The 22,189-nt window shown below is 30.5% G+C and overlaps 4 protein-coding genes and 1 pseudogene across 6 annotated transcripts; 4 read left to right on the top strand and 1 right to left on the bottom strand.

Annotated features, from left to right (window-relative positions):
* The first annotated feature begins 1,824 nt into the window (after positions 1-1,824).
* LOC105639550 (trans-resveratrol di-O-methyltransferase-like) lies at positions 1,825-3,167 on the top strand. Its single transcript, XM_089719413.1, has 2 exons — positions 1,825-2,613; positions 2,771-3,167. The coding sequence occupies exons 1-2, from the start codon at positions 1,825-1,827 to the stop codon at positions 3,068-3,070; spliced, it is 1,089 nt and encodes a 362-aa protein (XP_089575539.1). The 3' UTR covers positions 3,071-3,167.
* A 1,822-nt stretch (positions 3,168-4,989) lies between these two features.
* LOC149497936 (OPA3-like protein) lies at positions 4,990-8,804 on the bottom strand. Its single transcript, XM_089719422.1, has 4 exons — positions 8,499-8,804; positions 8,250-8,384; positions 7,935-8,021; positions 4,990-5,548 (listed from the first exon to the last, which is right to left on the bottom strand). Exons 1-4 carry the CDS (start codon positions 8,625-8,627, stop codon positions 5,402-5,404), a joined length of 498 nt encoding a protein of 165 aa, XP_089575548.1. The 5' UTR covers positions 8,628-8,804; the 3' UTR covers positions 4,990-5,401.
* LOC149497937 (putative O-methyltransferase 3 pseudogene) lies at positions 6,465-7,525 on the top strand (annotated as a pseudogene).
* Positions 8,805-17,749: 8,945 nt separating the features above from the next.
* Positions 17,750-19,718, top strand: LOC149497938 (putative O-methyltransferase 3). 3 transcript variants are annotated; one of them, XM_089719420.1, is made up of 3 exons: positions 17,750-18,664; positions 18,822-18,942; positions 19,406-19,718. In XM_089719420.1, the coding sequence occupies exons 1-3, from the start codon at positions 17,876-17,878 to the stop codon at positions 19,582-19,584; spliced, it is 1,089 nt and encodes a 362-aa protein (XP_089575546.1). In that variant the 5' UTR covers positions 17,750-17,875; the 3' UTR covers positions 19,585-19,718. The 3 variants fall into 3 exon arrangements, with proteins under 3 accessions (XP_089575546.1, XP_089575547.1, XP_089575545.1); XM_089719421.1 differs by having other exon boundaries at positions 17,755-18,664; positions 18,822-18,976; positions 19,440-19,718; XM_089719419.1 differs by lacking the exon at positions 19,406-19,718 and having other exon boundaries at positions 17,758-18,664; positions 18,822-19,228.
* A 904-nt stretch (positions 19,719-20,622) lies between these two features.
* LOC149497939 (putative O-methyltransferase 3) lies at positions 20,623-22,077 on the top strand. Its single transcript, XM_089718696.1, has 2 exons — positions 20,623-21,449; positions 21,546-22,077. Exons 1-2 carry the CDS (start codon positions 20,673-20,675, stop codon positions 21,843-21,845), a joined length of 1,077 nt encoding a protein of 358 aa, XP_089574822.1. The 5' UTR covers positions 20,623-20,672; the 3' UTR covers positions 21,846-22,077.
* Positions 22,078-22,189: the final 112 nt, after the last annotated feature.

The raw sequence follows: 22,189 nt of genomic DNA on the forward strand, positions 1-22,189 counted from the left end.
TGCTGTAGCTATGATGAAAATTAATCAGTTGACAATTAATCAGATTAATCAAGTTAACAATTGTAGTTTAATCAAATTAAACTACAATTAAGTGTTAGATGTTCTGCAAAATAAAGCAAACAGAGAAATTGAGGAATAATGTGTACACCAGCTTTTCTATACTTCGCTAACAAATGGGAAGTAACGAAAGAAAAGTGATTCGGCTAACAGGTAAATATGGAAAAGACAGATGCTTCCCCCCAAGACCAACAACAATGCAAGTTAACTGTTCAGTGAAGTTAGTTCTTAATGTGCATCTCCATCCAAAGGACGATTGCAACATTAGTTGCATGACCGTAAATCCGCCTTTGCACTGTTGTTGTGAATCGATGGTTTGCCTAATAAAAGGAAAATAAACTGAAATCGACAAAGTTATTGACAAAGACACAGTATTTACAGATCAAGAATTGACATAATTGCACAAGAAGCGAAAAGAACAGAAGAGAAGAGAACTGAAAAAGTTTTATTATTTTAAAATATCAATGCTATTATTAATTATTTAGTTAATTATTATTGGTTGATGAAATAAGACAAAACAAACTATCTTTAAGTTATTTTATGTCCTTTTTAAACCAAAGAGATCCTTTCATTTGATTATTTGCTTGTCTCAAATTTTTTATCGATATTAATTTTTATAAATACAACTAAACGAAGCTCTGTGCTTTGCACGGGTTGTTTATAATTCATAAATATATATCAAAAATCCATTTTTCTTATGAATTTTTTATCGTTGTATATTGTATTTATTAAGTTGTATTTAGTATATTATTTAAAAAACTGTTTTCTCGCAGGCTGCTTTATTAAATTATCATCTTATTTGTAAAATTATTAAATTATAGAAATTATAGTGCCCTTAATTTATTTTAAATAACCATACAATTCAATTAATTAAATGATTATCAAAAAAAAAAAAAAGTAATAATGAATATATTGATATATAGAAGATAATGAGTGATTTGAGTAAATTAATTAATGATTTATGTCAATTGCATCTTTGTCAAATTCATTGCCAAAGATTTCTGCATCATGTTTTAAGAAATTTGGCAAATTTATTAAGATAGGTAAAGGATTGGAATTTCAGGCAGCCTATCTCCAAAGTCCAAATGCAATCCCTTGATTGCTTTTCACTGTTGGAGTGGAAATTTTCATGAAACTCATCTCTAAATGCTATCATTTTGTTGTCTTATCAAATACGAGTCCTTGAGTTGTTTCGAAAGGATTAAGGTTTATACATGAACGTAGGCCCTTTTTTATAATCATTGCCAATATCACAATTGAGCCTGAAACACGTGGCGAACATCCAGGTGATTGGGACTCTTCTCTTACTATCAACAATATTTGATGTTACTAAAGTTTCCGTATATTAATTACTAAATTTTTGGCTCAAAAATTGTTGGTTCGAGATTTGTTTTTTCTATTTGGAAATAAAATCAACAAAAATGAGAGAAATAAAATAACAAGAGAAAATTTGTGATCCTGGTCAATTAATTTTACCGAACACGCTTATATATATATAGAAGGAAAATTAAATAAAATAATTAACTTCAGAATATTTGTGGCAACTACCATGCATCAATGTGAATAATGTGAAAAAATAAAATAAAATATATACTAATGCATGGGGGAAAAATAAAATAATTAGCGTTTGAAAAACAAAATAATAAAGAAAGAAAGGAAGAAATCCCCCACCACTCTCTCTATATATACTTAAAAGTATTTGATTGATTGTTCATCATATTTGTACTTCTACCATATCCTAATACTATTAGCCTCAAGCCCATAAAAATGGCTCATTTGGCTGAAGAAATTGTAAACCTAGATTCTGATCAGCAACTTGAAGCTCAAGCTCATATATGGAACCATATTTTCAACTTCATAAATTCCATGTCCTTAAAATGTGCAATTCAATTAGGAATACCAGACGCCATTAACAAGCATGGCAAGCTCATGACTCTTTCTGACCTAATCAATGCCCTATCTATACACCCAACCAAAGCGCATTGCATTCCTCGCCTGATGCGCATTTTAGTCCATTCTGGCTTTTTTGCTATAGCAAAAATAGAAGAAAATGGCCGAGAAATAGAAGGGTATGTTCTTACTAATGCATCGAAGCTTCTTGTTAAAGAAAATCCATTGAGTGTGACACCGTTCTTGCTAGCCATGCTTGATCCTGTTTTAACAGGACCATGGCATTATTTAAGCACTTGGTTCTTGAAAGATGATAAAACCCCATTTCATATATTTCACGGAAACGAATTATGGGAATCTGCTGGTCAAGATCCTAAGCTCAACAATTTTTTTAATGAAGCTATGGCAAGTGATGCTAGGTTGGTTATGAGTATTATGATAAAAGAACGCAAAGGAGTGTTTGATGGGTTGAAGTCATTGGTTGATGTTGGTGGTGGAACAGGAACTGCGGCTAAAATTTTAGCTAATGCATTTCCTCACTTGGATTGCTTTGTCTTCGATCTCCCCCATGTCGTTGCAGGTCTTCAAGATGGTGAGAACTTGAAATTCGTTGGTGGTAACATGTTCGAGGAGATTCCCCCTGCAGCTGATGCAATTTTACTGAAGGCATGTACTGAAATTTATGCTCTCTCTTTTTTCTATCTTTTCTTTATTTTACTTGGTATTAAATGAAAGGTTTTCTTGCTTTTGAATGTCTAATCTCCTGCATGCTGCGCTGATATTCTGCTAACAATTTTTTAATTTTATTTTTGATCATAAACAGTGGATTTTGCATGATTGGAGTGATGAAGAATGCATAAAGATATTGAAGAAATGTAAAGAAGCAATTAAAGGCAGAAAAGGAGGAAAGCTGATTATTATAGATATGGTGATGGAGACCCACAAACAGAATAATGACTCCATTGAAACTCAGCTTTTCTTTGACATGTTGATGATGGTGTTGGTTAGTGGTAAAGAAAGAAACAAAAAAGAATGGGCTAAACTCTTTTTTGATGCTGGTTTTAGTGACTATAAGATAACCCCTGTGTTGGGTTTAAGGTGTGTAATTGAAGTTTATCTTTAATTAATTTTATAAATGTCATTATTTGAACATCTAATTAAACACAAATGGATTGTTTTATTGAGCACAATATATAATAATTTAATTATGCAGACGTAAATTTTCATTAGATTTTATTAGCAAAATCGTATTACAGGTGAATTTTCATGCTATTAGATAGCATTTTTCTAAGAACACTGCACACACGAATGAAAAGGATAAGATTAAAATCCTTAAGATTTTGTTTAGAAAAGAGAGAGAAGAAAATAATAAAATGTATATCACATTAAATGATGTAATTTTTTCAATTTAATAATAAAAATTAAATGTAAATCGAAGTTTCTGAATTTTTTAAAAATCAATATTATAAATCCATTCATTAAAAGAGGAGTATATAAACCAACCACCAATTGTTCCCGTGTGATTAGGTGCTGAATTCCATAAACAATGTCTAGGATTCGAACTCTACATACCAGACGATTTAAAAAAAAAAAAAAAGTGGAGTACATGATATTAAATTCGAATAAATCAAAAACTTAAACGCGCTAAAGTGGAAAAAAAGAAGATGAAAACCATTGATATTTTTTTTTACAAATTTGCCAATTCAGTAATAAAGAAAATAATAAAGGACATAACTTGAGTATTTTTATAGGAATAAGAAATGATTTTAGCAGAAGAAATCAATTTTTCGGAAAAAAATTAATTCATTTTCAAAAAGGATAATAAAAAATTATTCTAAGTTTTATTCTTTTTGGATACTTGCTATATTGATATCGACGTAAGAGTTTGAAAATACCAAACTTTAAAAGAGGAAAAAGTCGTACTAACAACATCTATTGAGCAATCCTTGTCAAATCTAGCAACATTTTCATCCAATATTTATCACAATCTTGAGCAAAAGTGAGCCTCGTTGAAACAAAAGTGAAATTACACACATATATTATTTACAAAAAAAAAAAAAATTGAGGTTCTAACCCAATTTAATTAGGTGTGTACTAGGGCTGCACAGGACCCATGCGTTAACAGGCTTTTTCGCAAGTATATGAAATCACAAATAAGTAATAAAGAATGAGTAAAATATCGTCCCACGAAAATTGTATACCAAGTACCAAAATTGTGTTACCTACTATTATTTAAATGACAAAAAGGAAAATAGATTGAAAAATAAAATAAAAAAATGAATAAGAAATCAAACAAAAATATTTGATGAAAATAAATCAATCATTAAAAACTATTAGGAATTTTGACATCACTTAATTTTATGTAATTTATTTTATTAGTTTGATAATCAATTTTAATTGTTCAAGTAAGTGAAACAATCCTAAAATTATTAACAAGCTCTCTCGATGTATTGTTAGCTATTTTTAACCCAGTCTAATTACCTATCTTCTAATAACGCAACTAAACATGAATTAAATAATTAAGTTTTATGGTTTGTTTAAAAATTCATAATTTAAGTTCGTTAACTTATAAAGTACGGCACGGCAGATTCAAATTAACAGAGCTAAGAATACGAGAGAAAAAGCTTTGTTGTGGTGTTTATCGTTTTTTGGGAGAGAAAAACATTTCAATTTCATGCAAATGCAATGAGTAAGGTGTTAACTGCTAAGGAAGGCAGGTCGATATATAGGCTTGTTTAGAAACTTGCCCGGAAGATGAACAACGGTGTCGTGAGTCAACATGGAAGGAAATGACCATCATACCCCCTAATTTTTTTTCTTCAATTTTTTTTATAAACAAATAAATAAATAAATTTCATTAGTATAACATTTCCCTTGCCATTACGATCAGCAAAAGTTCATCTTTTTAACGTTACTTTCTGCATTTGTTTTTTCTTCTTAGCTTGGGCCTACTTATTTGATTTTATAAATAAAATTCGTCTCCTTATCTTACAAATAAAATTTACTTAAAAATACTAATGCATGTATCCGAATTTCGCCTGATTATATTAAATTAGTACATAAAATTACATTTTAGTCTGTGAAATTTGCTCTTAATTGCAAATTAAGCTTTCAAATTGGGATAATATTTAAAGAATTACAAAGGATAAAAAAGAAAAGTTCAACTATATTTGTCAAGTTCCTCTGGTTTTCGTTCAACTTCCAACAATTGCGCTTTAGAGCCTTCACATTTTGGAATTACAAGTAACCCAAACCTAGAGCCTAACATGAAACACAGATTATGTAAGTTTTTGAGGCCATGGGGATAATGCTTCAACTAAATACTTTATTATCTTATCATATCCAATCTATCTCTCAAGTCTCAACTCCCTCTCCTCAGTTGCTGTAAAATAAGAAAAGTACAACGAAAGAATGGACAACGGACAGAATGAAAGCTTCTCTGTTAGAAAGATGCTTAAGAATGGCAGGGGATTGTCTGCTTCAACACAATTAAGACATGGGGATAATATAAAGTTATAAACACACACTTGTAATTCCCATATTCGCATCTCCTCCTTTCTTGCTTCTGATCTGGAACTTCTCTGGACTTCAAAAGTAACCTCTAAAAAAAAAGGAATTTCATAAGTTTACCAATTCATGAACAAATTACAATTATTTCCTGGTTGGAAGAAACCGCAAACCCAAACATTTATATGTTAATACAAATTCAAGAAAAACAATACAAAATTGCAAATGCATGTCTAAAAATTGAACCTTTTTGTATACAGACAATTATTGATGGAGTTCGATCCACTCGAACTTAACTTCTTTTGAAGCAGAAGTAAAATTTTTTAGAATCTTGAGTTTTAAATTTATTTGCAGTAATTGTTTAGTAAGTCTAAATGAACCGAGACGGTTAGAACTTGGCTGGAAAATTTTGGTTGTATACTCACAGGCAATGAGATCATTGCCCAGTCCGTAAAGGGTCTTAATCCCAAGTGAAGGTCATGAATTCAATGTTTTCTAAAAGTAATTAGGCAAGAAAAAAACAATCAAGCTATTGTGAATAACGCTTATCAATTGAGGGTTAAATGAGATATGGGACTCCTTAAAAAATCTCCCTCACCAAATACTATAAGCCATAATAATTTATTATCATAAAAAAAATCTCCACACTCTCATCTCTCTATATATACATGTTTGATCGTATTTGTATCTCTATCATATCAAAATACTATAAGCCATAACAATAACAAAACCCTTAAAATGATTTGTAATGTACATTTGTGATATACTCACTGTCATCTAACTAATTAATTTTTTTTAGCAGCAGTTACAATAATTCAGAGCCCATCAAGGGGCAGTACGATTTATTACAAAATCCATTAGGAGCAATAGAACCCACTAAAGAGAAATAATACAAATTAAAATTAATTGTTATAAAATCAAGGATTTAATTTGTGACCTCTTGGTCCCAGGGCATCACCCGGCACCTAATACACCCAGTCTCATCATATTTATATCTCTACGTACCATATCCTAATACAATTAACAAAACCATAAAAATGGCTGATGGAATTCTAAACCAAGATTCTAATCAGCAACTCGAAGCTCAAGCTCATATATGGAACCATATTTTCAACTTCATAAATTCCATGTCTTTAAAATGTGCAGTTCAATTAGGAATACCAGATGCCATTAACAAGCATGGCAAGCCTATGACTCTTTCAGACCTAATCAGTGCCCTATCTATACACCCAACCAAAGCTCATTGCTTTCCTCGCCTGATGCGTATTTTAGTTCATTCTGGTTTTTTTGCTATAGCAAAAATAGAAGAAAATGGCCAAGAATCAGAAGGGTATGTTCTAGCCAAAGCAACTGAGCTTCTTGTTAATGAAAATCCATCGAGTGTGACGCCATTCTTGCTAGCCTCACTTGATCCTGTTCTAACAGGACCATGGCATTATTTAAGCACTTGGCTCTTGAATGGTGACCAAACACCATTTCACACATCGCATGGAAAGGCATTGTGGGAATATGCTGAAGATAATCCTAATCTGAACAATCTTTTTAACAAATCTATGGCAAGTGATGCCAGGTTGGTTATGAGTATTATGATAAAAGAATGCAAGGAAGTTTTTGATGGGTTGAAGTCATTGACTGATGTTGGAGGTGGAACAGGAACTATGGCTAAAGGCTTAGCTGATGCTTTCCCTCACTTGGATTGCGTCGTTTTTGATCTCCCACATGTCGTTGCTGGTCTTCAAGATGGTAATAACTTGAAATTTGTTGGTGGCAGCATGTTTGAGGAGATTCCTCCGGCTGATGCCATTTTACTAAAGGCATGTTCGTTTCTATCTCTTTTCTTTCTTTTCTTTTTTTCTTTTGTTCCTCTTTTTGTATCTGTTAACAATTTTTGATTCTTATTGTTGGTTATAAGCAGTGGATTTTGCACGATTGGAGTGATGAAGAACGTATAAAGATATTGAAGAAATGTAAAGAAGTAATTAAGGGCAGAAAAGGAGGAAAGCTGATTATTGTAGATGGTACCCAAACCACTATTACACATTTGAAGTTAACATTTGATAAGATAATTTAAATAGACACAAGTAGTGTAAATTGCACCACTTTCTGATGGATCCATTCCACGTGAGGAAATGGTATATTCAATAAATAAATAGACAATGCATCAACTTGATTTTCCATGATTAGAAATTTTACATTTTGGAATTCCAGGCAACCCATGCCTACGGTCTACACAGATTATATAAATTTTTGAGACCAAGTGGATAATGCTTGAATTAAATACCTTATCATCTTTATCATATTCCATCCATCTGTCAACTCCCTTTCTTCCTCAATTTCAATAAAGAAAAAATACAACGAAAAATGGATAATGGGCAGAAACAAAGCTTCTCTATTAGAAAGGTGCATAAAAATGTCAATCAAAATATAATGTCAGGGCAACACAGTGGGTCAAGGGATGATATAAAGTTATAAACACATACTTGTAATTCCCGTATTCGCATCTCCTCCTTTCTTGCTTCTGATCTGGAACTTCTTTGGACTTCAAAAGTGACAGCACCTGCAGCAACCTGAAAGAAATGGGAATTTCATCAGTTTACCCAATTCATGCAAAACCAGTTTAGAATTATTCCTGCTTGGAAAAAACAATTTATGAAATTTATATACCAGAAAACACAAACATTTAGATGTTGATACACATTCAAGAACAGCAATGCAAAATTGCAAAGGTATGCCTAAAAATCCAATCTTTTTTATATAATTTTAGACCAGCAACAGGAACCGGAAGAGAGAAATACCGTAAAAACAAAGAGTTCCCCAATAAGATCAGCTGCAGCTTGGACAGCCTTCTCCTCATCCAAAGGACGTATTGCAACATTAGTTGCATGACCGTAAATCCGCCTTTGCACTGTTGTTGTGAATCGATGGTTTGCCTAATAAAGGAAAATAAACTGAAATCGACAAAGTTATAGACAAAGACAGAGTATTTACAGATCAAGAATTGACATAATTGCACAAGAAGGGAAACGAATAGAAGAGAAGAGAACCTGTGCAATATTGATTATGAACTGACGGAACCTGGGGTGCAGCCCTGCTTCCTTCTTGAGCCTATTGGCTATGGGTTTGCAAACCGTTTTGAGAGCAAGCGTTCCTAGCTTTACCACTGGTAAAATCATATTACTTCTTTATACGTTTTCGACCACTTCACTTGTTTGGTTGCAGCGCACATAAGCCGTTCGACGTTGTTACTCAAAGAAATAAAAGATGAACTAGAAGACAAGTGGAGAACCACCATAGCATCGCGCCTTCTCGACACAGAAGGTTTTTCAGACGGCGCGCTTTAACCTCGTGTCATCATTATAATATGCTTTGTCAGCTGACCGCGCTCTACAGAAAACGACATCGTTTTTTTTTTTTTTTAATGAAATCTCGTTATAGTGATGCGTGTCATGAAATCTATGACATATGTCGTTCACCGACTGCGACAAGCCCTACAAGGACTCCACTTGACAAACTGAAAAACTTCTTCATTTAGGCTTCTTTTATTTTTAGAAATAACTTATTTGAAAAGTATTTTTAGATTTTGATATTTGAATTGTAGAAGAAAAATCAGTTAATGACAAATATTTTTGATATTTGAAGTAATATTAATGATATTATTAATTATTTATTAAATTATTGAGAAAAACTGAAAAACTTTTTAGATATTAAATTAAAAAAGATACTGAAAAATTTTTATTATTTAAAATATCAAAGCTATTATTAATTATTTAGTTAGTTATTATTGGTTGATGAAATAAGCTGGGATCTAAGTAAACCGATAAATAAGACAAAACAAATGATCTTTAACTTATTTTATGTCCTTTTTAAACCAAAGAGATACTTTCATTTGATTATTTGCTTGTCTCAAGGCGCTACTGCGCTGAAGTAATCCATGCCATACTCCCAGAAAAAGCTCGAACGACCTATCAATATTAATTTTTATAAATATAACTAAGCGAAACTTCACGCGTTTGCGCGGATTGCTTATAATTTATAAATATATATTAAAGACCTATTTTTTCTATGAATTTTTTTATCGTTGTATATTATATTTATTAAGTTGTGTTTGGTATATTATTAAAAAACCTGTTTTCCCGCAGACTGCTTTATCAAACTATCATCTTATTAGTAAAATTATTAAATTATAGAAATTGTAGCACCATTAATTTATTTTAAATAACTATACAATTCAATTAAATGTTTAGGCTTTAATTAAAGTTTGTAAAGGTTTTAGTTCAAGTTATAATTCAAACAATTTATCTTATCATAGATAATTCCATACAAATAAAGTTTTTCAATTCAAATGGATGATATATAGATGGATATATTATTTATTTTATAATTAAATTATTTAACAGCAAAATATATTTTAATTATTTATTAATATTAATTAGGTTTTTACCAAATCAAAAGTTACAGAAAGCAAGCAAGAATGTTTTTCCATTTGGCAAAAGGATAAGGTAAAATTTTTTTAAGTCAAAATAACAGCAGATATTCAAAGCCTCCCACGAGCTGTGGTTGTTGATTTCAACAACCTAATATTTCGTGTACTACCTTCCAAACAAATACCTAGATGAGATGAAAACCTTCCAAAAAAAGCTAGTGAAAGCCAAGAACATAAATGAAAAAACAAAAATATGAGCTAACAATTTAAAAACTAATAATTAATTTATTTGATAATTAATAATAAATAATACAGCAAATGAGAGAGTACCTTATAAGACAGCATTGACAAATTAGTCAGTGGAAAAAGAAGGCATATAAATTTTTTTAATTAAACCAATATTCATGCGAATTGCATTCAGATCAAGACGAAAAAAAAAAAGCCCTCCATTTTGCTTTCTATATGCTTTTGTTCCTTCGAAGAGTCCTGAAACTGAAATAATCAATTCAATAATTAGTAGAATATTCAACAATTTCGGAATGTTTAGTAATTAATTACTTGATTTCATTATATACATGGAATCAGTTAGCAAGAGACAAGTACAAAATTATTCCAATCCAAACAGCATATTCACTATCACTTAACCAAATTAAAAGAAAAAAAAGATTTTTAAAAAGCTACATAGACTTCGTATATATCTAAATTATTGCTCACCAAAGAAAACATTTTTTATTCACCGGTAAGTAGAAGATTGAGGGACGTAGAGAGATATATAGATCATCAGCAATCTAATCCATAACCATGAACGTTTTTTATGTTGAGTTAATTTTATTATTTATAGATAGTAGGAATTAAATTTGATAGCTAAGTTTTAGCTAAACTTTATAATTCAAATAATTTGTTAGTATAGATAATAATTCCATATGGACAAAGTGATCTTAGAAAAATATTAAAATCCAATCAAATCATAATTTGTTAGTGTAGATAATAATTTTATATTGATAAAGTGATCTTAGAAAATATTAAAATCCAATCAAATTATAATAAAATGAAAAGAAAACTCAAAAAACTATATAAAAAAAATAAATAGGAATGTTGAATGGAGGGAGTTGTGTTAATTTATTTTTTGCTTCAAAATTATATATATATATAGATTGGGAAGGGAGATTTTCTAAACAAATATATTTTTTTGGTTACATATAGCAAATATTTTTAATTGTAACATTAACTAAGTACTCATAAATTCGTACGTGCATGGGTTCAAGGCATTGTCAAGTTGCAAAGCATGATAAGACGATTAAGCGTTTTAACTTTCACAATAGCTGGAGACACCATATGCAGCATGATAAGACGATTAAGCGTTGTAACTTTCACAATAGCTGGAGACACCATATGCCATGCCGTCACGGTAAGTTAAGCGCCGAAAGGAACCTATCAGTTAGTAGTCTGATTGGTCTTCTCATTTATGTGAAAAGTAAAATGTCTCGAGTTATTAGTTGGATAATTTTGTTGGATATTGCAAAATTGGGATCCATTAATTTGTGATTCTGGTCCACTTGTAGTGTAAATCCATCAAAACTTTCTTTTTTTTTTTTTTTTCAGAAAATGTTGTTTTACTATATTGTTTTTGGTTTCCATGGGTTTTATTAGGAAAATTTGGAGTTTTATTGTTGGATTATATATATATATATATATATATATATATATATATATATATATATATATATATATATATATATATATATATATATATTAAACCATCGGTATCCGGACTCTATTATCAGGGATCACTTAATTCGGCTTGGGGCTTAGTCACAGTTAAAGTTCTTCGTCCCTCCTTGTAAGTGAGTTTAATGGACATCAAAATCAAGCGCTCTCGATTTTTTTATATTTTAGTTGTGGTTGTTGATGGGTTTTGCTAGTTTTGATATTAGAAATTGTGTTGCCATTGGATGAAATTGTTGGCATTAAGATTGAATCTTGCTGTGTGTTTAGATGTTGGATTGTATTTGTTTTTTCTTCTTATTTTTATAGGAGGTGGAAAAATAAAGGAAATGAATTTCTGTTTATTGTTTGGTTGGGATTGGAAATTTGACAATTCTATATATAGGTGGTCCATATACTACCAAATGGTTTTATTGAAAAAAATTTCTTGAATATATCTGTGTATGGGTGGTCCCATACGCTAAGTCAATTAAAATAATAATATTATTATTATTTTTTTCTCACTATATGATTAAAATACTCTCATTTAAATTATAACATCATTTGTAATTGATCTAGTGTATAAGTGGGTTCATACATTGGATCTAGGGGAGTGTTTCCCTTTATTGAATTAATTCAATATATGGATGAAACCATACACTTGATAAATAAATATATACAGTTATCGTATCATAAATCAAATCAATTTTTTTTGAATTAATTCAAATTATAATAAAATGAAAAGAAAACTCAAAAATCTATAAAAAAAGATAAATAGAAATGTTGAATGGAGAGAGCGTGTTAACTTATTTTATGCTTCCAGTTTATATATATATATATATATATATATATATATATATTTATTGGGAATGGAGATTTTCTAAACAAATATGTTTTTTTGTTTACGTATAACAAATAATTTGAATTGTGACATTAACTAAGTACTCATAAATTCATACGTGCATGGGTTCATGACATTGTCAACAACTTGCAAAGCATGATAAGACGATTAAGCTTGTAACTTTCACAATAACCGGAGATAAAAAGCACTATAAGACATGCCCGCTACGGTAAGTTAAAGGCTGAAAGGAACTCATCTGGTAATAACCTGGTTAATCTTCTTATTTATGTGAGAATGGAAGGTCTCAAGTTATTAATTAGATAATTTTGTTGGATTTTACTAAATTGAGAGCCATTAATTTGTGATTCTTGTCCATTGATCTAGTGTATGAGTGGGTTCATACACTGAATCTAGATAAGTGTTTCTCTTTGTTGAATTAATTCAATATATGAATGAAGCCATACACCAGATAAATAAATATATATAATTATCGTATAATAAATTAAATCAACTTTTTTGCTGATTTTTATCAAGGGTGCCGTCTCACATCCCGTTTAACCGTTAAACAAGAAACTAATCCCTTTCAGGTTGGACCGTGATTATAATATAATTGAGAACATAAATCTCTTATCAATTAAAACAAAATAAATAATAATAAATTGTTAATTATTTTTTTAAAATATCAAATGCCGTAGATTTTAATGTTAATTTTTTCCAACTCTTTCATTCATAATATTTGAAATTTCAGAAAAAAAAATACCGATTTACAATATATTAGATGTAAACAAGTCATTCTCATATATTGGAGTAGTTTTATCCATATCTTAACAACAATTTTGAGGGCTACATACACTACAATACGTTTTAAAAGAGGATAAAACTTTTTTCAAATTAGGTAATAATAAGACACCATTCATTGTATATTAATTTAGTACAAACAATAAGGATAATGTCTGATAGGTGATATTTTTATAGTATTTTTAATGTAATTTTTATTAAGATTTTTAGTATTTTTAATTTATTTAAATTAGTTTTTAATTTAATTTTATTATATTTTTATTTAAAAGCTTTCTTGAAACACAACTCACTTGATCTTGAGAAAATTTGTAGGATTTTGCCAGAAAAAAACAAAAATAAGGCAAAACTGCCAAAGACAAAGAGCTTAAATTTAGTCAAAATTTGCCAACAAATTCCTACCAATTTCAAGAGCTAATCTTGGACAACTTTCTTCACATACAAATCAAGCCTCAATTTATGCACATGGAAGACATGATTGATAGAAATTCAAGGCTTGATTGAGAACTTTATTCCATAAACAAGGTGGAATTTATTCCCTAAACAATGTAGAAGTTCTCTCCTAAGAAGTCTATATAAAGAGAGAAATGATGCATTGTAAAAGAATCCCACACATTACACTCTACATCTCCTCTTTCTTTCTCCCAATTTATAGCTTTGTATATAGTTTTGTTTTTATTTAGAAGTTAAGTATTCAAGAGTTGTGCAAAGTTTCAAGGAAACCATCCAAGCAATTTATCACTAGTTCTTATTTCTAAACTGTTAATCTTGTTTATTTCTTTCATTATTCTTATTGATTATGAAATATTTATCAAGTATTATTGAGTTTTATTTAAGTACTATGTGTAACTAAATTCTTATACTAGGGATTTGATGTAGCTTAATCTCTTTTCCAATTTATGCAATTAGATTTATTTTTCCTTATTCAAGTTATAATTTATTAATGAACCTAATGCTTCTAGGCAGAATTTTCCCCTAGAAAGATTTATTTCAATTATCACTATCAGAAGAAGGATCTTTGATATGAAAAGGTTAATAAAACACATGAGAATAATAACTTGATGCGGAAGCTATATGGTTTGACTCATGGGGGGTTTTTATGATTTATCAAACTTAAATTGTAAATTCATAAACAACTACATAATTTAATGATTTAATTCATAGTTAATTGCGCTATTGGAAGATAGGTAATTAAATGGAATTAAAATAGCTAGCAATACATCGGAAGAGCTTGTTAGTGAATTCAGAGTTGTTTCCCCTACTTGAATAATTAAATTGACTAATGAACTAATGAAATAAATTGGATGGAATTAAGTGAAATCAAAACCCCTAGTAGTTTCTATTCCTTGATTTCTTTTAATCAATTTTTGTTTACTTGACTCTTGTTTATTTTACATTTATAAAACAATTCTCTCAATTATCGTTTAAATAATAACGAGATAACATAATTTTGGTACTTGGATTACAATCCTCGTGGAAACGATATCTTACTCATAATATATTACTTGTAGCGATTCGTACACTTGCGAAATAAGCTGTCAAGTTTTTGGGGCCGTTGCCGGGGATTGGCAATACCAATATCAATACGAATTATCTTGTTATTAATTTAGACATTTTGTTTTATTTAGTAATTGAAATATTTGTTTATATTATTTGTATTTTTTTTTCTTTGTTTTTGTTGATTTTCTTTTTCATCATTTTTTTGCAAGTATTTGAGATGTATTATCAACAAATAGTTGCAAATTTTAATCAACAACACTTGGAGCCATTTTATGCAGCTTGGGCAAGATTTAATGAATTATTGGAAAAATGTCCTTATCATAATTTTACAAATAAATATCTCACTTACATATTCTATCGTGGATTAAATGAAGAAACTAGAAATTGGGTAGCTAATGGTATTCACCTTATAGAAAGCAGCTATTAAAATATACTTTACATGTTAAATGATATGGCAGATTTTGACTACCGTTGGCATTGGGATCAATCATTGCAGGGCTGGAATCACCAATATCCTCAAAATTTTGAATATGAAGAAGAAAAACAAAAGAATTTAGAGGATTTGATTGCTGCCCTTACTAAATCTCACATTAAATTTATGAATGAAACTCGTGAGACCTTTAAAATCCAACAAACAGCAATAGAAAATTTGGAGGTACAAGCAGCAGAATTGATAACCATGGCAATTAATGGATATCGAGATGAGGAGTGCAATTCTGAGGAAACTTCATAGGAAATTGCATATTTAGAAGAAGTAAAGCCTACATGTGAAAAATGCAACTCCTTTGAAGACGAATTAAATCTCAATTTCTTGTTTTCAGATATGATTATTAATGACTATGAAAAATGTGAGGTACAACTGGAGGCGACATTGGATGAGAGTTTAAATGAAAATAAGCAGAAAGCAATATTGGTGGATGAAGAAATAATTGAGACTATTGATTTGAGCTCATCAATGGTCTTTATATATACACCACCAGAAGATCCTTTCTTTCCAATAATACCACATTTAATAAATTGTGTTCTCCATGATCTAATACAGGTTTTTCCCCAAGTTCATCCTTCAAAGCAAGATGTTGTTGGTATGACGAGCATAAATTTTCTCAAACTAGCCAATCTTGAGGGCATTTTCAATCAAGACCCATGTGTGATACTACATGATACATACTATGGGCGAATGCCGTTATTTGATAAACTTCTCAAAAGTCGAGTTTAAAGACTTTAAACAAAACGCTAATGGGAGGCAACCCATCATTTTCTTTCTCTTCCTTTGCAAATTTTTATTTTATTTTATTTATTTTTACTTATATTTTTCATTTTGTTCTCCCATCTTTAAACCATTATTTTCTTTTATTTTGGTGTTTTATACTCATATTGCAGGTCAAAAAAAAAAAAATTGAAAACTGATTGAAACTACAAGAGTCAGGCTCTAGCACCCCCAGGCCGTGCTATCTAGCACCCCCGTGCTGCCTTCACAGAAAAGTACACTCATAGTCAGACTCTAGCACCCCAGGCCGTGCTACCTAGCACCCTCGTGCTACACAGCACCCCCGTGCTACCTAGCACCCCCGTGCTACCTAGCACTCCCAGTCAGCACGGTCAGCTTTACTTTACTTTTAATTATTATTATTTATTTTTTTACTCTACCTACTTTTTCTTTCTTCCTTTTTTGTTTGTTTTACTCTAATTTTTTTTTTTTACTTTCTTTCTTTTTATGGTCCTACTCTACCCACTTTTGCATTTTTTTTCTTCCTTTCTTTTTGACTTATCGTTCACATTTTTTTTCTTTCTTCTTCTTTAATCATTTGCTTTTAATGATTCAATTTTTTTTTCTTTTCTTTCTTTAGAAAAAAAAAAGTAAAAAAAAAAAATGACTTACGTTCATTTTTTTTTATTATTTGCTTTTAATTAGGATTTTTCTTTATTTTTATTTCAATTTTTTTTTCTTCTTAACAATTAGGTCTATATTATTATTATTATTATTATTATTGTGTTATGTTATTCCTTCCCATTTTCAGCATTTAGCCATTAAAACCATACTCTTTGTTTCCTTGTCATTTATTGTATTTGTCAATGTAATGGTGGTAAGATGTTTTCTACTTTATTTTTATTTTCTTACCTTGCATTGATTATTTATGATAAGTTTGAGGAATTGATCTTATTTTTGCACACATTGGGGACAATGTGCTAGATTAAGTTGGGGAAAGGAAAATTTTAGTTAAAATTTTAATTTTTTTTTTATTTTCTTTGTTTATTTCATTAGTTTAATATGGTTGGAATAATTATGAGCAAGTTTAAAAAATTATCATAATTCATTAACTTGCAATGAATTTAGTTGTTCTTCGAAGCTAATTATTTTTTCAGCTTAAATTTTAATTTTTGACTTAACACGATTATTTGATTTAACTATTTGTTTCTAAGATTATAAACACTAATTTTTTTGTGAAATCTATGATATATAGATGTGTTTTAATCAAAATTTATTTAACATTGGCGTTCCTAGAATAAATTAAAATTCTCTTCAAGATAAAAATTTTAAATGCTTACATTTATAAAGAGATGATTTAGGCATTCTTTGTTAAAACTTCATATTTAGCCTAGACCACCTAAGTTAAAGTATGACCCTTGCAAACAATTTGAAGCCTATATCAAAAATTTATTGTTCACCCATATTTAAACCTAGCCATTAAACCAAATTAATTTTCTACCTTAAGTGCAATAATGTGTAATTGAAGGATTTAATTTTTATTAAAACATAGCAACAAAGGGAGAAAATTTCATTAATACTAGCAAATGAGGAAAGAAGATTGATCTCTATTAATGAAAAAATACATGGGAAAGAAGATTGATTTTTTTTGTAAAAAAGGTATGAGGATATTTTCTACTTTCTAATATATTATTATTCTTATATTAACTTCAGAATATTTGTGGCAACTACCATGCATCAATGTGAATAATGTGAAAAAATAAAATAAAATATATGCTAATGCATGGGGGAAAAATAAAATAATTAGCGTTTGAAAAAAAAAATTAATAAAGAAAGAAAGGGAGAAATCCCCCACCACTCTCTCTATATATACTTAAAAGTATTTGATTGATTGTTCATCATATTTGTACTTCTACCACATCCTAATACTATTAGCCTCAAGCCCATACAAATGGCTCATTTGGCTGAAGAAATTCTAAACCTAGATTCTGATCAGCAACTTGAAGCTCAAGCTCATATATGGAACCATATTTTAAACTTCCTAAATTCCATGTCCTTAAAATGTGCAATTCAATTAGGAATACCAGACGCCATTAACAAGCATGGCAAGCTCATGACTCTTTCTGACCTAATCAATGCCCTATCTATACACCCAACCAAAGCGCATTGCATTCCTCGCCTGATGCGCATTTTAGTCCATTCAGGTTTTTTTGCTGTAGCAAAAATAGAAGAAAATGGCCGAGAAATAGAAGGGTATGTTCTTACTAATGCATCGAAGCTTCTTGTTAAAGAAAATCCATCGAGTGTGACACCGTTCTTGCTAGCCATGCTTGATCCTGTTTTAACAGGACCATGGCAATATTTAAGCACTTGGTTCTTGAATGATGATCCACAGACATTTTATACATTTCATGGAAAGACATTTTGGGAGTATGCTGGTCAAGATCCTAAGCTCAACAATTTTTTTAATGAAGCTATGGCAAGTGATGCTAGGTTGGTTATGAGTATTATGATAAAAGAATGCAAAGGAGTGTTTGATGGATTGAAGTCATTGGTTGATGTTGGAGGTGGAACAGGAACTGTGGCTAAAATTTTAGCTAATGCATTTCCTCACTTGGATTGCTTTGTCTTCGATCTCCCTCACGTCGTTGCTGGTCTTCAAGATGGTGAGAACTTGAAATTCGTTGGTGGTAACATGTTCGAGGAGATTCCCCCTGCAGCTGATGCAATTTTACTGAAGGCATGTACTGAAATTTATGCTCTCTCTTTTTTCTATCTTTTCCTTATTTTACTTGGTATTAGATGAAAGGCTGTCTTGCTTTTGAATGTCTAACCTCCTGCATGCCGCGCTGATATTTAGCTAACAATTTTTTAATTTTATTTTCGATCATAAACAGTGGATTTTGCATGATTGGAGTGATGAAGAATGCATCAAGATATTGAAGAAATGTAAAGAAGCAATTAAAGGCAGAAAAGGAGGAAAGCTGATTATTATAGATATGGTGATGAAGACCCACAAAGAGAATAATGACTCAATTGAAACTCGGCTTTTCTTTGACATGTTGATGATGGTGTTGGTTGGTGGTAAAGAAAGAAACAAGAAAGAATGGGCTAAACTCTTTTTTGATGCTGGTTTTAGTGACTATAAGATAACCCCTGTGTTGGGTTTAAGGTCTGTAATTGAAGTTTATCTTTAATTACCTGATGCTATTAGCAACCACCATGGCCAACCCATGCCTCTTTCTGACCTAGTTTCTGCTTTTTTGCTCAAGGTATACCAATTATTTTACTCTTCTTTTATTTATTTATTTTTTTTTATTTTTTTGTATTAACTAGAGGTATCCTAATCTAGTCAAGATTAAATCATGCTTGCATCTAGTCAACCCACGAAAAGATAAATGCTCAAACTTGATATTTACGACATCCATGAAAATCAAACCTTTAATCCTATTAAAAGGAGAAAAATATTAAACTACGCATTCTTGGGATAATGATTGGACTGAAGCTCAGGTGTGGTTTGATGTGGAAATGATGGTATGTCTGGTTGGAAAGGAAAGAACTGAGAAAGAATGGGCAAAGCTCTTCTTTGATGCTGGCTTTACTAAATATAAAATAGATTATGTTCTTGGTCCTAGAGCCGTTATTAAGGTTTATCCTTGAGTATTTTGCAGGAATTGATTAATTAAAACTAGATTAGTCTTGATTTCACGTTTGGTGTGCGAGTATTTATATATCGTTTAGATTATTATTACTATTATTGAATGGTGTTACTCTTATTTGTAATGTTTTTCATTTGCAACTCTTTTATTGAATTCAGGAATAAAAAGTAATTAAAATAAATTATTTAACTTGTATTTTAACAGAAAATTATTTTTTTTAATTTGTAATGAGGGTATATTGTTAAAACTAAATATAAAGTAAAATTAAACATAAACATACAAACACTTGTTTTTTGAGTATTAAACCTACAGACACTTTTATTAAACAGGAATTATAAATATTCTATTAATTATTATTAGTAAAATTATATCTCTTCTTAATTCTGTTTGTTTTTCATATATTAATTATTAAATAAATATTATTTTTTAAAAAAATATATAGAATAATAATAATAATTTTGTCAAATGATGTTATCTTCATTGCCAATTATTGGCACACTGCTCTTCTTCCGTGCCACCTAAAAACCATGTCAAGGTTTGTTCATGCATTTATTCAATTAGATGAAAGAAAATCAATAATATGTTAATTTTCAAGAAATGAGATCATTGCCCAGTTCGTAAAGGGTCTTAATCCCAAGTGAAGGTCATGAATTGCTTCATGTGCCAATGTTTTTTAAAAGGCAATGTTCTGCACTATTTTGAAGAATTGTTTGTTTTCGACCACTTCACTTGTTTGGTTGCAGCGCACATAAGCTGTTCGACGTTGTTACTCAAAGAAATAAAAGATAAAATATAAAAATATAAATATAAAAAATAAAAAAATAAAAATCTCCTAGTTTAGTGGAGTGCAAGAAGATAGGACTTTGATTAGAGGGAAAGAAACAGAGACAGAAAAAAAGAAAAACAGAAAATTCCTAATAAAAAGGAAAATAAATATAATATTATCCGATTAGAAGAGTTGCACACCGTTCAATACACCAGACGTCATGAATCACTCGATAAATATAATAAATAAATATAATTGTCAATATCTCGTCATATTTATATCTCTACGAACCATATCCTAATACAATTAACAAAACCATAAAAATGGCTGATGGAATTCTAAACCAAGATTCTAATCAGCAACTCGAAGCTCAAGCTCATATATGGAACCATATTTTCAACTTCATAAATTCCATGTCTTTAAAATGTGCAGTTCAATTAGGAATACCAGATGCCATTAACAAGCATGGCAAGCCCATGACTCTTTCAGACCTAATCACTGCCCTATCTATACACCCAACCAAAGCTCATTGCTTTCCTCGCCTGATGCGTATTTTAGTTCATTCTGGTTTTTTTGCTATAGCAAAAATAGAAGAAAATGGCCAAGAATCAGAAGGGTATGTTCTACCCAAAGCAACTGAGCTTCTTGTTAATGAAAATCCATCGAGTGTGACGCCATTCTTGCTAGTCTCACTTGATCCTGTTCTAACAGGACCATGGCATTATTTAAGCACTTGGCTCTTGAATGGTGACCAAACACCATTTCATACATCGCATGGAAAGGCATTGTGGGAATATGCTGAAGATAATCCTAATCTGAACAATCTTTTTAACAAAGCTATGGCAAGTGATGCCAGGTTGGTTATGAGTATTATGATAAAAGAATGCAAAGAAGTTTTTGATGGGTTGAAGTCATTGACTGATGTTGGAGGTGGAACAGGAACTATGGCTAAAGGCTTAGCTGATGCTTTCCCTCACTTGGATTGCGTCGTTTTTGATCTCCCACATGTCGTTGCTGGTCTTCAAGATGGTGATAACTTGAAATTTGTTGGTGGCAGCATGTTTGAGGAGATTCCTCCGGCTGATGCCATTTTACTAAAGGCATGTTCGTTTCTATCTCTTTTTTTTTTTTTTTTTTTTTGTTCCTCTTTTTGTATCTGTTAACAATTTTTGATTCTTATTGTTGGTTATAAGCAGTGGATTTTGCACGATTGGAGCGATGAAGAATGTATAAAGATATTGAAGAAATGTAAAGAAGCAATTAAGGGCAGAAAAGGAGGAAAGCTGATTATTGTAGATATGGTGATGGGAACCCAAAAACAGAATAACGACTCAATTGAAACACAACTTTTCTTTGATATGGTGATGATGGTGTTGCACAACGGTAAAGAAAGAAACAAGGAAGAATGGGCTAAACTCTTTTCTGATGCTGGTTTTAGTGATTATAAGATAACCCATAAGTTGGGTTTAAGATCTGTAATTGAAGTTTATCCTTAATTAATATATGATTAAGTAAAAAGCTCCACTATTGGTGAGAGATGGACAGGCTGAAGTTTGAGCAAGGTTAATAGCTGTAGGTTATAATTAAGTTTGATGAAGGAGAGTAATTCTCTTCTATGTTCTTTTGGTTTGGTTATTTGTGATTGTAAAATCTCTAGCACAAGAGATTTCTATTATTTGCTTTAATATATTTGGTTTGATTGAACCAAAACTCACAATATGATCCAAACCCACGTCTCTGACACTATCCATTTCCACAATAGTTAATTTATAAAATGCTGATTTTCGCAAGTCTACGAAATCGCAATAAGTAATATAGAATGAGAAGAGTATCGTATTTA

Source organism: Jatropha curcas, chromosome 3 (genome assembly GCF_041381405.1).
Source record: "Jatropha curcas cultivar XTBG-Jc1 chromosome 3, XTBG_Jcur_1.0, whole genome shotgun sequence".
Lineage (NCBI taxonomy): Eukaryota > Viridiplantae > Streptophyta > Magnoliopsida > Malpighiales > Euphorbiaceae > Jatropha > Jatropha curcas.